Raw genomic sequence first — 14,404 nt, 5'->3', positions numbered from 1 at the left:
AGTCAGCTTCTAACCAAGTTCCAGTAACTGGGCTACAATTTTTTCATGTATGTGTGTGAAGTTTTGTTAGAAAATAAAAAGGAAGTGAGACAAGGTCTCAGCCCTCAAAGAGCAGGGAGTCTAGAGAGGGGAGGGTGGAAGGGACGGTGGATACATTAACAAATGACTGTGATAAATGCACCAAGCACAATGACAAACACAAGTTCAAGGTTAAGTGGTAGAAGAGCAGTGGTGATCATGGCTTTTTAGCAGTTCTGTGTCAGTTCCCAGGGTCAGCCCTTTGGATCTGAGCACAGGCTTTGGGAGATTCATTTGCCTCAGTATTCTGTGGTCAAGAGACCCTTGTACTTGAGGGAAAGGCACAGATGACCTCTCTGGTATCACACGAACATTTATTCCTACCATAAATTTTATGTACCCATTAATTTCTTTCTTTCTGTATTATCTTTCAAGAACACCATCTTAAAAATAATTATTTACTATGTGAAATGGTACTACTTCCCTGTATTCTTTATCTGCTTCCTCCACCAAAACTCTAGGTGATTCTCTTCTGCCCTTCAATAATACCAGCATTATTTTTCTGACGTGATTTGCCCACTATTCCCCCCAGCACCACTGTTTATGGTCTGAGTCACAATTCAACAGACGGAAGGATCTGAGATGGGAGAATGCAATGTTACCAAGCTATACTAGACTATCACATGTTGTTCGAATGTTCAGTAGAATTCAGAATATATTGGGAGGGCTTGGCGTGCAACTGATCCAAGACAGCATTCAAAATTGTTTACATTTTGATACACCAAAAGTACATTGCTCTATGAATTTTAGACACCAAGACATAGAAGCATACTGGGAATTCAATGTTTTAAGAATTACAGATTGTCATCTTGTTTCAATCAGTAGCACCTTTCTAGAATGCAGCTACTTCTCATTCTTTACTTTACATCCTATACATTGATCAGCCTCATAGTATATTCCAGCCATCGACTGCTGTAGAATTCAAATAAACCACCACTAATAGGTCTTAGATTTCTTCGCCCTCTTTAAACTGGGGAAACCTGAAGATTCATTAATATGCTTTGAGCACTTCAAACTGTAAGCATGATAGTAATTGCCCATTAAGGCAAACTGTTCTGAATAATCTTGTTGACTATACAGCAGAGAATTGTTTACAAACCTGAGCAGAAAGTAGAGGCAAAGTTCTGCAGAGCGGTGTCCACCTCCTCTACATTGGAGAGAGCCAGGAGCCGAGGGAGGAGGCCTTCCAGGGACTGTATGAACAGCCTGGCACTATGCTGATCCGCCTCCTGGTTCTTCAGCAGTTTTAGAGACAGGGCGGCAGTTCGCAGGGACCGGTGGCCTAGGCAGTCCCGGGGAGTCTGCTCTTCATCGGCTAGTGAACAGTTGTCTGACCCAATGTCCGACACGTCGGACCTGCCCGAGTCCTTTTCTGCTGCCATAGAGTACTGATCACAGGAATCAAACTCTGTCCTAGAAAGGTCTTGGTCATCAACGCTAAAATTGCTCTCACTATACCTAGATCCATAAGACCTTGTCCTGCAGTCTACTGACAGGAAGTTAGTTATGTCAGGGTAAGGGACCGTGTGGCTTCTCTGCACGACATCTGGCTGGTCTACCGCCTCTGTTTCCAATACTTTGCTCAGCGTCTCCTTGCCCTCTGGGATGGCTGGCGACTTGAGACTGTTCTTGTGGTTTCCCAAACGGTCCTCGGGTGTAGTCTGACCCAACTCTCCCTCGAGAGTGGTCTGGCCTGTGTCTGTGGTGACACTGATGCTGATGTCAAGGCTCCTCTCGTTCCCTAACTCCCATGGCGTGTGTTCTGAGGACAGCACTCGCCGCTGCCAGCGGAAGTCAGCCTCATTGATCTCCATGGAATCTCGGCTCCATTCAGCCCCATCCTTCAGCTCCTCAAGGCGCAGAAGCAGCAGTTGCACCTGACCTTCACTCAAGCCCTTCCCCTGGCTGAGCTCATCCAGGGCACCCAGCAAGGTGCAGACACAGGACACGGCTGCATAGCAAGCTTCGATGCCACCCTTGATGCATGCTTCCGTCATGCCATCCATGATGCTACACAGTGTTCAAAAGAGAAAATGGAATAAATGCATAAAATGTAGAAAATATCTCTGAAAGGAACAAGAGTGTCAGCCTGGCAAACAGCAAAGTATTCAAAACAGATAGTCTGATTTGCATAAAACAAAATGGTCTGGGCGATGAATAAAAGAAACAAACATGCCTACGTGGGCAGAGGAAGATCTTCAGATAAAGTGGCCTGCATTGGCCAGGCACAGTGGCTCACGCCTGTAATCCCAGCACTTTGGGACGCTGAGGCGGGCGGATCACTTGAGGTCAGGAGTTTGAGACCAGCCTGGCCAACATGGTGAAACCATGTCTCTACTAAAAATACAAACAATTAGCCAGGTGTGGTTGGTATGTGCCTGTAATCCCAGCTACTCAGGAGGCTGAGACAAGAGAATCATTTGAACCTGGAAGGCAGAGGTTGCAGTGAGCCGAGATTGTGCCACTGCACTCCAGCCTGGGTGACAGAGCAAGACTCTGACAAAAAAAAAAAAAAAAAAAAAGTGGTCTGCATTGAACCACATTCCCTCTTGGCTCGCTGGTTTATTTGGATACAAATAGAAGCTCCTGATGAGTATTCATGACCTTCCCAAACAATCTCTCTTTTGTATTATGCTCAGTGTTTCAAATAGAAAATAGTTATAATGGTTATATAATGTGGACCTTCCTCTATAAAGTAAACATATTCCTGAACAGATGTATGTGAACATAACTATTACAAGCCCTATAATATTCAGTTTTCTAGGGGGGCTACATATGAAGAAATCCTATAGCTACAGTATTGTAAATCAAAAGTTCTTCTCTAAAATAATCCCAATGAATAATTATTGTACATTTCACTTGGTACATCTGGTTTTAAGTCAATATGAAAATATAAAAAGTTCCATGATTATAACAAATTGAGATATGTCTTCTCAGGTAGCTTGTGGGTGAATTATTAAATAGACACATTTCATATAATGTAGAATTTTTTAAAATTTCAGGGATTTGTAAGCAAAGTTAAAAGTCTTCAGAAAAGCAGCCTCAATAAAGACCTAAAAGGATAAATATCATACAGTTTGAGGAGATCCAGATGAGACTTTCTTTTTGAAATTGATCTTTTTCTGGACTCTGATTCAGTGGAGCTGGGTCCTGCCAAGTCACAGAGACGCTGTGGGCTTCCGAGTATCTTAAAGAAAAAGGTAAAACAGTAACAGAAAAGTGAATATCACAAAAAAGCACAAGGTTTTTAAATTGTGAGATCGAATAAACATGTACTTTCCCTACTGAGTGATATAGTATAAGAAGAAACAGAATTATTTGGAACTTCCAATCTTAGTAAAACTGATTTAGGTTTTCTTCTTGACATATGGTATGTATCAGGCTCCTGGCTCTTCGGCTCAGGGCTGGCTTAGACAAAGAAAATTCTCAGAGGGATTATTGAAAAATCTTTTCTAGCACAGAACTAGAAAACACTTGGATCTCTGTTCTTTAGTAATATTGGCCTATAATATAACCTTCCTGGACTCTTTTTGTCTTGTTTTGGTATCAAGTCGGCTAGCTTCATAAACTGGGTGGAGAAGTATGCCCTCTTTCTTATCACTGAAAAAGTTCATGGAAGATTGGAATTACCTGTTCCTTGAATGCTTGTATAACTTGTTTCTAAAGCTACGTGGGGCCAGAATTTTAATGGGAATCCTTTAACTAGTTCCTCCATTTCTCTAAAGATTATAGGACTATTCAGGTCCTCAATTTCTTCTTGAACCAACTTTTTAAAAGTTGCATTATTTCCTAGGGACTTACCCATTTTACCTGGTTTTCAAATATAGTGTTCTAAAGGTGCCTTAATACCCTCTTTTATTTCTTTAATGTGTGTAATATCTATAGTTAGGTATTTTTTTCATTTTTATTTCTGTTTATTTGTACCTGTTTTGAAATTTTTTATTGCTCTTGAGAACAGTTTTTCAATTTTCTTAATTTTTTCAGTCCTAACATTTTCTGCTTTTTAAAATCCCCTATATTTCCTTGTCACATTACTTTCTTCGGTTATCCTTATTTTTCCTCCTTTCTACTTTCTTTGAATTTATTCTATTCTTTTTTTCTAACTAAGCTGGAGAATTAGGACATTAAGGTTTTCTGCTTTTTAATACAAAGAGTTAAAGCTATACATATCCTTCCATTTATTTCTTCTCACAAGTTTTCAAATGTACATTGTTCATAATTGTTCATTTCTAACACATTTTTATATACATACGGTAGAAGTCTATAGAAAATGTCAACTTGAGGCTAAATTGATTCAAGGAAAGATGGTTAATGCAGTGCGTCTGCAGCAGACGTCCTATTGTATGTCCATTCATCTTCAAAGTGATTGATACTCCAAGCAAAGCAGGAAAAGGTCCATTACATAGAAGAAGTTGTATTTTAAGTAGCTCTCCTCTTTTCGTCTTTCCATATTTCTTTCTTACCACAGAAATTGAACACTTCTGCTCTCTGGAAGGAACATAAACGAAGCTTCCACTTTTTGTTGACATCAAAAAAAGAGTGACAAGGCTGGGGCTAAAGTCAGGCAGGCTCTCTCTTTCCCTCTCTCTCTCTCGCTCCCTCTCTACAGGCCTGCAGCCCCGTGGCTGGACCCTCTGAGCCTCAGGATGCTCCATCTCTTGCTGGAAGGATAAGTGTATTCCCAAAAGACAGAGTGGAAAACCTCACTGTCTCCTGGGATCCCACCACAATTTAAAATTCAGCTTCACCAGTAATAAATTAGATATTAACTGGTAATAAATTCGATAATTTTTTTTTAAAGATGGGATCTCACTCTGTCATCTAGACTGGAGTACAGCAGCACAATCTTGGCTCACTGCAACCTCCGCCTCCTGGGTTCAAGCGATTCTCCTGCCTCAGCCTCCCAAGTAGCTGGGACCACAGGTGTGTGCCACCATGCCAGGCTAATTTTTTTGAACTTTTAGTAGAGATGGCGTTTCACCATGTTGGCCAGCCTGATCTTGAACTCCTGACCTCAGGTGATCTGCCCATCTTGGCCTCCCAAGATAATCTATTTTAATTCCCACATTAGTCTTGTGCTTTTCTCAATTGCTTCAGAATCTGGAGAGAAAGGGATGGATTGGTAAGGTTTCTGGAGAACCCTCAACAAAAACTAAAAGGAAAGATGTTTTAATCTCAGCTTCTTCAGGTGGGAATGAGAGTTGTGGGATCAGTGGCTGGGGGGCCAGAGGTCTGATAAAGACTAGGGGGCTTCTAAAGCCGAGCCATAGGAGAGAAAAGGAAGCAAAGTATACTTTTTCATGACTGTTCATTTTAAGGGGAAATCAGAAACAGAAAAGGGGCTGTGCTTTGAAAAACAAAAATGTCCTGTATGTCCTTGATCAACAGGCACACAGTGCATATGGCAGAGTGACAAACCAAAACGAGAACAGGGAAATAACATACCAAGCCTTCAAACTCCAAAAGGCTAAACAAACATCCTGGGTACCCAGTGGTTTTCTTCGTGTGCACAAGCCCTGCACATTTTGGTATCTAGGTTACCAACTTTCCCAAACGATTGGTTTTGTTGTATAAAGTGGAGGCACTGCTTTTCAGAACATCCTGGCCCCAATTAGTCTACTGAGCTCCTTCGGGCAGCACCGCCTGGACGTGCTACTTGGGTGCTACCATCAAATTCTAGCCTCACCTCTGCAAAATGACCCTGGGAAGCTAGAACATCTACGATGGACAGAAAAACATAACTAACTTCCCTTTGCAATACAAAGGAAATTATTTAAAACACATTTAGAGACCTATGGATGCCATATACAAAGTATCTACTTAGCATCCAGGTACCAAGTGGCTCTACTGTGGGCAGTGACTGCTCTAGTGCCTGTCATTTCTGAGGGGAAAAGAAGGTTGCTGCTGCTTATAAAATAGCCTCTTTGTAGACATTTTGTCTTCAGGTCCACGTGTTGGTCAGTCAAAAGTCACTAAACACTTATTTTGATTCAAGCATTATAGTGTTAAATACTAGGGGAAAACATACTGAAGCAATCTATATACAAAAGTATAGTTGAGGAGACAAGAAGCTTGTTCCCCATTCTATTGTGAAACAATCAGTGTTATGGGACATATAATCAATTGCTAAATGGTGGGATGGAATTTCAAGAAGAACCTGATCAGTGGTCTGAGGAAGCCCAGCCATGAAGGACAAGGATTTTGATAGCAAAGAAGCAGCCATACTTTGAACACCAGGCTTCACCATCTTAGCCTTACGACTCACAACATGAAGGACTTTGGGCAAGTCACTTCTCCCCCCAGAGCCTCAGCTTTCCCATCTGGAAAATGGGCATAATATTATCTTCCTAAGGGAGTTTGTAAATAAGCTAATGTGAAGTGGCAGCGGTATCTAGCCTGTTGCAATTAACCACTCAATTCTGTGAGGGAGGAATGGCCCACAGGAATAAGGGACAGGAAACCCTGAAGAGGTGGGGAGGTGGGAATTGAACAAAGCAGATCAGTCACATGGGATGAAGGTGTATCCAGGGAGGTGATGGAAAATGCAAATGATGGAAGAAGGCTCTAGAAGCTGGGCACAGTAACTCGGCCTTGATGGGAGAGTCAATGAAGAGCCATTAGAGAGCCCTGGGCAATGGGAAAATTGTTAACAGTGGTGATTTATGGACATAAATCCAGTAAGACAAAAGGAATAAAACAGGCAGGAGAGGGAGGCCAGCTAGAATTGAACCAGCTATTTTCAGCCTCCATGTTTTTTCTCTTCCTTAGAATAGCAATAAGTACACCACATATTTGTTTAGCACTTGATATTTACAAAGTACTTAGGCAAACTTTAGTGCATTTTGAACTTGCAACCTTTGGAATATTATAACAATGTACAGATGAGAAAACTCTTAAGTTCAGAGTTAAATGATTTACCTATATCACAAAGCCAGTGTGTGGCAGAGAGAGGATTTGAACCCTGACTCTTAAACTCAGGCTCCTGAAATGGGCAGCTGTTCCAACACCAAGAAAAAGGGGCTGCTGGGGGTCATTTGCACTGCAATGTGAGAGTCAAGTCCAGTGATAAGGATGATACAGGAAAAGACCGTGGGATTAGGGTCAGCCAGACCAGGGTTTGCACCTTTTCTTTTTCTTTGGGACTTTGGGCAAACCATTTGACCTCCTAAAGCCTAAGTTTCTTTGTGGGAGGGAATTTCCTTTTCCTTTGGCAACACACTTCTATGAGGAGGAACATCCATCCAGTGCAGTAAAATTCTAGGCCTCTCTTCTCCCTTCCTCTCATTTCTTCCAGGTACAGGAAGAGCCCCTGATCGGACTGGTGAATTTAGGATAAGGAGTTCAGCATGCCTCACTAGCACCTCTCTCCCATCTTCCTGGGGATGTGCCAATCAGAGGAAGCCCACGTTTGCCCCTCCAGGATGCAAGTTGAACAGGAGTAGGGGAGGACCCTGGGGAAGGGCCACTGCTGTCTGAGTGGTGAAGAGTGGTCTAGTCTCACTAGCCTCCAGAGCTGTATTTTATCTGCCCATCTAGTGAAGATCAGTTCTTAAAGCTGGCCTTTTGATCTCCATTGCCTGAAGCTCTGGTGGGGAAAAGAAGTAACATTCTTAATTGGTAAAAATAAAATTGATGGCCGGGCACGGTGGCTCACACCCGTAATCCTAGCACTTTGGAAGGCTGAGGCGGGTGGATGGCTTGAGCTCAGGAGTTTGAGACCAGCCTGGGCAACACGTCTCTACAAAAAATACAAAAATTAGCCAGGTGTGGTGTCATGCAGCTGTGGTCCCAGCTACTCAGGAGACTGAGGTAGGAGGAACACTTGAACTCAGGAGGTCCATGCTGCATTGAGCCGTGATTGTGCCACTGCACTACAGCCTGGGCAACAGAGTGAGACCCTGTCTCAAAATAAACAAATAAATAAAAGTTGATATACAACCTCACAAATTTATTATGAATAAAAAATAATATATGTGAAGTGTCTGGCATATAGTAGGCAAGAAAAAGAATGGTAATTATTATCGTGGGCTCATAGATTTTCTTAACAGCCATTAAATCTGGGCTACTCCTTAATTTCTAGAAATAGTGGGTCAGAACTTTCCAATACTCATTACCATAAAATCTCATTAAAACACCAAGAAAGAATTCAAATTTAACTTCTCAGATATTGGTTGGCAGCAACGATTGCTTAAAATAAATTAATCATCAACAAGGGAACTTTGCTAACTCTGGTTTTTGGGGGTGGGGTGAGATACCAAAAGGAAATGCAATTTGCCCTTTATGAACAGATTCACAAATACAAAAACACTGATGACTTTTATTTTTGGTTCTTTGAGAGAAGGCAGAGGAATCTCTGTTTGAAGCACCTTCAGAATAACCCTAATTCTGCCTCAAAACCATGAAGTAGCACACTGGGATGGCTACTGCAATCTGGACAACCTTTATGTTCTCACTGGGGTCATGACATTTGGGAGAAATGAGGCAAAAGAATGGGACAAAGGGATTCCTCTTAGCAATCAGAGACTGGCAGAGCTCTTTTTTTGGATAATGTGCAACCTGAGTATAAAATCATTTTGAAATCTAATGTTGGCAAAGGCGAATAAACACATATATCTGCACAAACAACACCTAAGGTAGAAGAATGAACTCTCAGCATGGGCCTGGTCTGGTGCACATCTAACAGAGTCTTAACAAGCACTAGCTCGATTCTCAAATGGTTTTGCATCAGTGGGCATCACTGACCCCTGCTACCCTGGCTCGCAATACATGCACACATGCACTGACTCTAGAGACAGCATTTGTTACTGGACACCATGAGGCAGTAATGAAGTTCCGGCAAGTGATTGGCAAGCCTTTTCTGAGCGCTTCTTGTATGCGAAACGCTGGTCAGGCCCCCTTGTAAACCTGGTGGCGATCTCCAGTGCCTCCTCACCTCTTTCATTATTTTGATGGCTTCCACCCGGTGCTGGGGTGGGGGGTAGAGCAGCACTCGGTGGTAGAGGGACTGGAGCACAGGCTTCATGGAGTCCACGGACCCCACCAGCCGGACCAGCTCGGCTGCGATGTAATAGATAGTCCGAGCCACAGGTCCGCTCAGGGCCGGCGCAGTGCAGGAGCAGCCTGATCCCCGGCCGTGGTCAGACACTCCCGGAGACGCAGAGTCCGACTCCAGGCTGGTACTGGTGCTGCTGCTGTGAGCAGAGGTGATGGTTTTGTCATGAATTGGATTCCCCAGGATCACGATGAGAGCAGGGCAGAGGTTTTTCCTGGGAAGAGATGGTGAGAAAAGTAACTTTCCCCACAAGCCAAATGATAAAATTTACTCTGCAAGTAAACAGATGCCATAGAAATGACAAGAGTGGGGCTCTTTACTGCTTCTTCTTTTGGCTACGTTTTGCCTGTTTTCTAACTCTCTTTAACATTTCTAGGTATTTCAACAATACTTTTCCTCATAAATTGAGCTAGCATGAATGAAATAAAATATAAGACAAGCATTAAGAAACCATCATAAGTGAAGAAATGGACTCAAAATGCTAAATGGCTGTTATAAAGTTTCACATTACTATAAATAACAAAATGATTTCTCATTTGAGAAGTTAATTGCAAATTCCATACTGACACCTGTCATTTGGCTTCCTTCCTGTCGATAAGCCCAGGGGCGGAGAACAACCAGCTGGCTGCCTGTGGGGCCTGTCACTTCTGGGAATCTCTGACTATGATTAAGAGACTGGTATTCGGGTTGAGATGGAGCTAGGGCTAGGAGTAAAGCTCAGTATCTCTTGCCCCCTGCATAAGTTATATGCTTTTTGAACGAGCTGAAAACATAGAAAAATTTTCTGGTTCTGGTCTCTCATGATCCTATGATATAAACCAAAGAGGGCCCTGGAAGCATATTCTGCCATAATCATCATCGGTTTTTCTGCAGATTTTGGTCTGATGGATGTCAACAAAGCAATTTATCTGCTTTATTATTATTATTATTATTATTATTATATATTTTTGAGACAGAGTCTAGCTTTGTTGCCCAGGCGCGATCTCGGCTCACTGCAACCTCCGCCTCCCGGGTTCAAGTGATTCTCCTGCCTCAGCCTCCCAAGTAGCTGGGATTTACAGGCACCCGCCACCATGCCCAGCTAATTTTTGTATTTTTAGCAGAGACAAGGTTTCACTGTGTTGGCCAGGCTAGTCTCGAACTCCTGACCTTGTGATCTGCCCACCTAGGTCTCCCAAAGTGCTGGGAGCGTGAGCCATTGTGCCCGGCCTCTTATTATTATTTTAAAATTATTATTATTATTTTTTGAGACAGAGTCTTGCTCTGTCACCCAGGCTGGAGTGCAGTGGCTTTATCTCCGCTCACTGCAACCTTCACCTCCCAGGTTGAAGCAATTCTCATGCCTCTGCCTTCCAAGAAGCTGGGATTACAGGTGCCCACAACCGCCATGCCCAGCTATTTTTGTATTTTTAGGAGAGACGAGGTTTCATCATGTTGCCCAGGCTGGTCTCAAGCTCTAGCCTCAAGCAATCTGCCCGCCTCGGCCTCCCAAAGTGCTGAGATTACAGGTGTGAACAACTGCACCTGGCCACAATTTCCCTGCTTTCTCTCTAAGACATTTACGCACAGATGAAACTACTACTGGTGGGTCATGGACTTCATGGAGAGGGACCCAGAGACACAGCCAGCAGCAGCCCTTGGGTCGGCATCAGCGTGGGGGCGTCAGGAGTGGGTGCTCACCAGATCAGGTCCGTGAAGCGCCTGTGCAGGTGCATGGAGGAAGAGGAGCTGCTGAGCACAGACAGGATGCACTCCAGGTAGAGAAGCTGCAGCTGCTGGCTGTCACTGCAGAAGAGCAGAACCGACACAAATGCAGACAAAAGACGAGGCAAAATTAAAGAGGTGATGTGTGGAAACACGCCCGGAAAAATGGTAGGCGTTACTAAAGTGCTAGTTTTAGGGGGAAGGTTAGTGTTATGGGTTGAACTGTGTCTCTCTCCCCAAATTCATAGGTTGGAGTCCTAATCTCCAGCACCTCCGAATGTGACTTTATTTGGAGATAGGTCCTTACAGAGGTGATCAAGTTAGACTCAGTTCACTAGCGGGGATGCTAATCCAACATGACTCTGTCCTTAAAGAAATGGAAATTTGGACACAGAGACATTCATTGAGGGAAGACAGTGTGAAGAGACACGGGGAGAAGACAGCCATCTACAAGGCAAGGAAAGAAGCCCGAGGAGATCCTTCTCTCTCATCTCTCAGGAGGAGTCAACCCCACTGACGCCTTGATCTTGAACGTACAGGCTTCAGAACTGTAATACAATAAACTCTTGTTTAAGGTACTCAGTTTATGGCCCTTTGTTACAGCAGCCTCAGCAAGATAATACAGTTGGGGTGATTTTTCTTTTTAACTAATCAACTTTACTTTTAGAGCACTTGGAGATTTATAGAAAAACTGACCACGAAACAGAGTTACCATATTGGACCTATTATTAAATCTTACATTGGTATAGTACATTTGCCACAATTAATAAAAAATTGATATATTAACTAAAGTCCATAGTTTATGGCAGAAATGCTAATTTTTATATTATCTAAACCTTTCAAGAAACCATTTACCACATTATCTTTTCATTGGTGAACACTTTGTGAACTTGCATTAGACTTTTCTTCCTTATTGAGGAAACATGATTTTTCAGTGGAGAAATTATTTTGTGTCCAAGTTATCATTATGGGGTTCCTCATAGAGGAACAGAGCCAGATGACGAAAACAGACAACTTTATGGGGAACACATTCCTAATATCCAGATTAACTTCTCTGCCCAGCCTACCAGAAAGTATTAAAATCCAGGCAGGTGACAAGACTGACAGATAGGGCTAAGGAAGAATTTAATTTTCAGGGACATGTTTATTGCAAATATATAATAAATCCTTTTTTTAGAGAGTTCACTCAGTAATGTGGGATGGGAATACTCAGAAAAAGGAAAAACTTGCTTATAAAAATAATTTTTGGTTGTGTCTCTTTCTCCTAATTTAAAATAAATAAATGTCCAAAGGAAGTCAGGAAGTCTAGTGTCTTTAACAGACTATTACCCCCAGGAGAAGGTGGTGGAAGGAACAGAAAGGCTCATGACAGGCCAACGAGAAACTTGAAGAGACAGGAAGGAAGCAAAGAAAAGTTAACAGTAGACAGTGCCAAGGCCAGAGGTTACATCCACACAACTGCCAAATTGAGAAAGATCGTGCAATTGTAAGACAGAGGATAGTGAGAGGGGTGGAGTCCTTTATTTATGTGCCATTAAATACCCCGACACTGATATTATGCTCTAAAGCCCTTTGTCAAAATTCTTCCATGGCCTGTCCACTAAAAATACTGTTTTTATTTTCTTTTAAGGTTGATAGAACTAAACAAAAACAAAGAGACAGAGATAGTTTGCAGTCCTTTATAGAAAAAGATTCCTGACCCATATTCTAAAATCTCCCTTGTCCAAAGAGAGCTGTATAATGATTAAATAATGTTATTATTCTGTAGAAGGGAATGCCACTTATATTTGGATATACTCTGTGTGGTAGCTCTGTCTACCACACCCCTTGAGGGTGGAAGAAGAAATGGGGAAAGGCTGAGTCTCCACAAAAATTATTACTATTTGCCAAGAGGAAGGTGATGGATGGAGGAAGAGTAAGAAATGGTGAGCCATTCTTGAGCCAGGTAAGGACTTCACATTTCTAGGCTTCTAGTCCTACAAGCTTCTCTATGCTTTTGACCAAGACGTAGCTCCTGACATGAAACAGCAGGTTTCTTCACTCTTATGGGACTGGACAGCCATATAAGCAAGTAGATAAAGCACTGGTGGGAAGGACTGTGAATGAATACCTTAACACAAAGTTCTATGAGACCATGTGGCAGGAGCACCTTCTTAGAAAGAATGTCCAGAGGACACGCTGTCTTAGTAGATCCTCAAGTTGAAGTAGGAGACTGTCATGGTGAAGCAGAGGAAGAGGTGTGACAAAATGTGGGGGTGGAGGAGGAAGGGATTTGGGCTGAGAGGTTTGTGGCTAAAGCACAGGGTGTGAGCATGGTATCAGCCTGAGAGGTGGACAGAGGCCCAATCAGGAAGGGTCCTGTAGGCCACGCTAAGATGTCTGGACTTTATTTGGAGGTAAAAGAGTGACAAGACCAGATCTGTATTTCAGAATGTTCCATTTGTTTGCTTTACGACGAATAGAGTAGACAGGACAAATCAGAGGTCCATGGTATCGATTGTAAGCCATATTTTAAAGATCACTTCTGGAAGGATTGCCTTCACTGTAGTCTTGGTTAATCATTCTGACCAATTACTTGACCCGTTATTAAGAAGAAAAATTATGAAATGCTCCAATTCAAAAATTTCTTTTTCTTTCAAACTGTCAGTCCAGCATCACAAAATGAAAACAACTATAGACAGGAAAGACTCTCAATTTCTGAAGTCATTGGAAATAAGTCCATAGAAAAGCTATGAGTCATCAAGCTATTGGCAAAGTGTGCCATGGTGAATACTTCAACCCCCAGGTTATCAGACTCGCTGACAGGGAACGCATTGCCAAGGTAACTGGCCTGACAGTCTCCTTGGAGACTGAATGCAGCAGCTTTTCTGTGGGTTGCAGCAGTCTGGAAAACAGATGATCGTGGCCACGCATGAGTCACACCATTAAAGGAGCTGTTTAAAACGTAAGCACCTTCCACTAGATACACACATGCACGTACGCAGTGTGTATGCGTGTAATAGCTGTCCCTATACAAACAAATAAGTAGAATGCACAAGGCAAAAAGTAACCTAGAAACCAGCCAACTCTTTCAAAACACACGAGGGAAAAATCTGTCTACTTAGGAGGGCTGTAAGTCACTTTTCTTGGTCTTTTCTGTGAGCATTTCATGGTTGGCAGGCTGAGTATCTGCTGGTCTCATTCACCGCTCATCACTGAACTTCTTCCCAGGTGCACGATCTGTGGAGAACAACGCTCAGGCGTGGACCTGCAGCCCGTGAAGGCGAAGCAGCCACCCCTCCTGGCAAGGCTACTGGGAGGGCAGCCTAGCATGTTTTGTATCTCTGGAGTTCTTAGAGTTTTGTTTTGACCATTTTGACTTTGCTTTCCTTAGAAATAGATTTGAATTTAGTTAAAGAAAGGAGAGAAGAAATTAAGTAATTGTGTAAGGAGTGAAATGGAATTAAGACAGACAGTGGGAATGCTCTGGCAGGTCCCATCTATTCCAAGCCTGCGTTGGTATAGGTTTCGCTCTAACATTCTCTGTTCTAGGAGGAGAGGGAAGCAGGGAAAGAGTGGTGGGAAACAGGC

General features: G+C 42.8%; 1 protein-coding gene across 2 annotated transcripts in view; it reads right to left on the bottom strand.

Annotated features, from left to right (window-relative positions):
• Positions 1-14,404, bottom strand: part of ARFGEF3 (ARFGEF family member 3) — a 185,614-nt gene that overhangs the window by 82,838 nt on the left and 88,372 nt on the right. Inside the window, exons 9-12 of one of the 2 annotated variants that reach the window (XM_054491336.2) lie at positions 10,811-10,915; positions 9,011-9,344; positions 3,153-3,265; positions 1,178-2,088 (exon numbers count right to left, since the gene is read on the bottom strand). In XM_054491336.2, coding sequence (XP_054347311.1) covers positions 1,178-2,088; positions 3,153-3,265; positions 9,011-9,344; positions 10,811-10,915 — 1,463 coding nt within the window. The remainder of the gene's footprint in view (positions 1-1,177; positions 2,089-3,152; positions 3,266-9,010; positions 9,345-10,810; positions 10,916-14,404) is intronic. The other variant, XM_054491337.2, reaches the window with a different exon arrangement.

Source organism: Pongo pygmaeus, chromosome 5, assembly GCF_028885625.2.
Source record: "Pongo pygmaeus isolate AG05252 chromosome 5, NHGRI_mPonPyg2-v2.0_pri, whole genome shotgun sequence".
Taxonomy (NCBI): domain Eukaryota; kingdom Metazoa; phylum Chordata; class Mammalia; order Primates; family Hominidae; genus Pongo; species Pongo pygmaeus.
The sequence above is the reverse complement of the archived record's forward strand: the minus strand, read 5'-3'. Positions and strand labels throughout refer to the sequence as shown.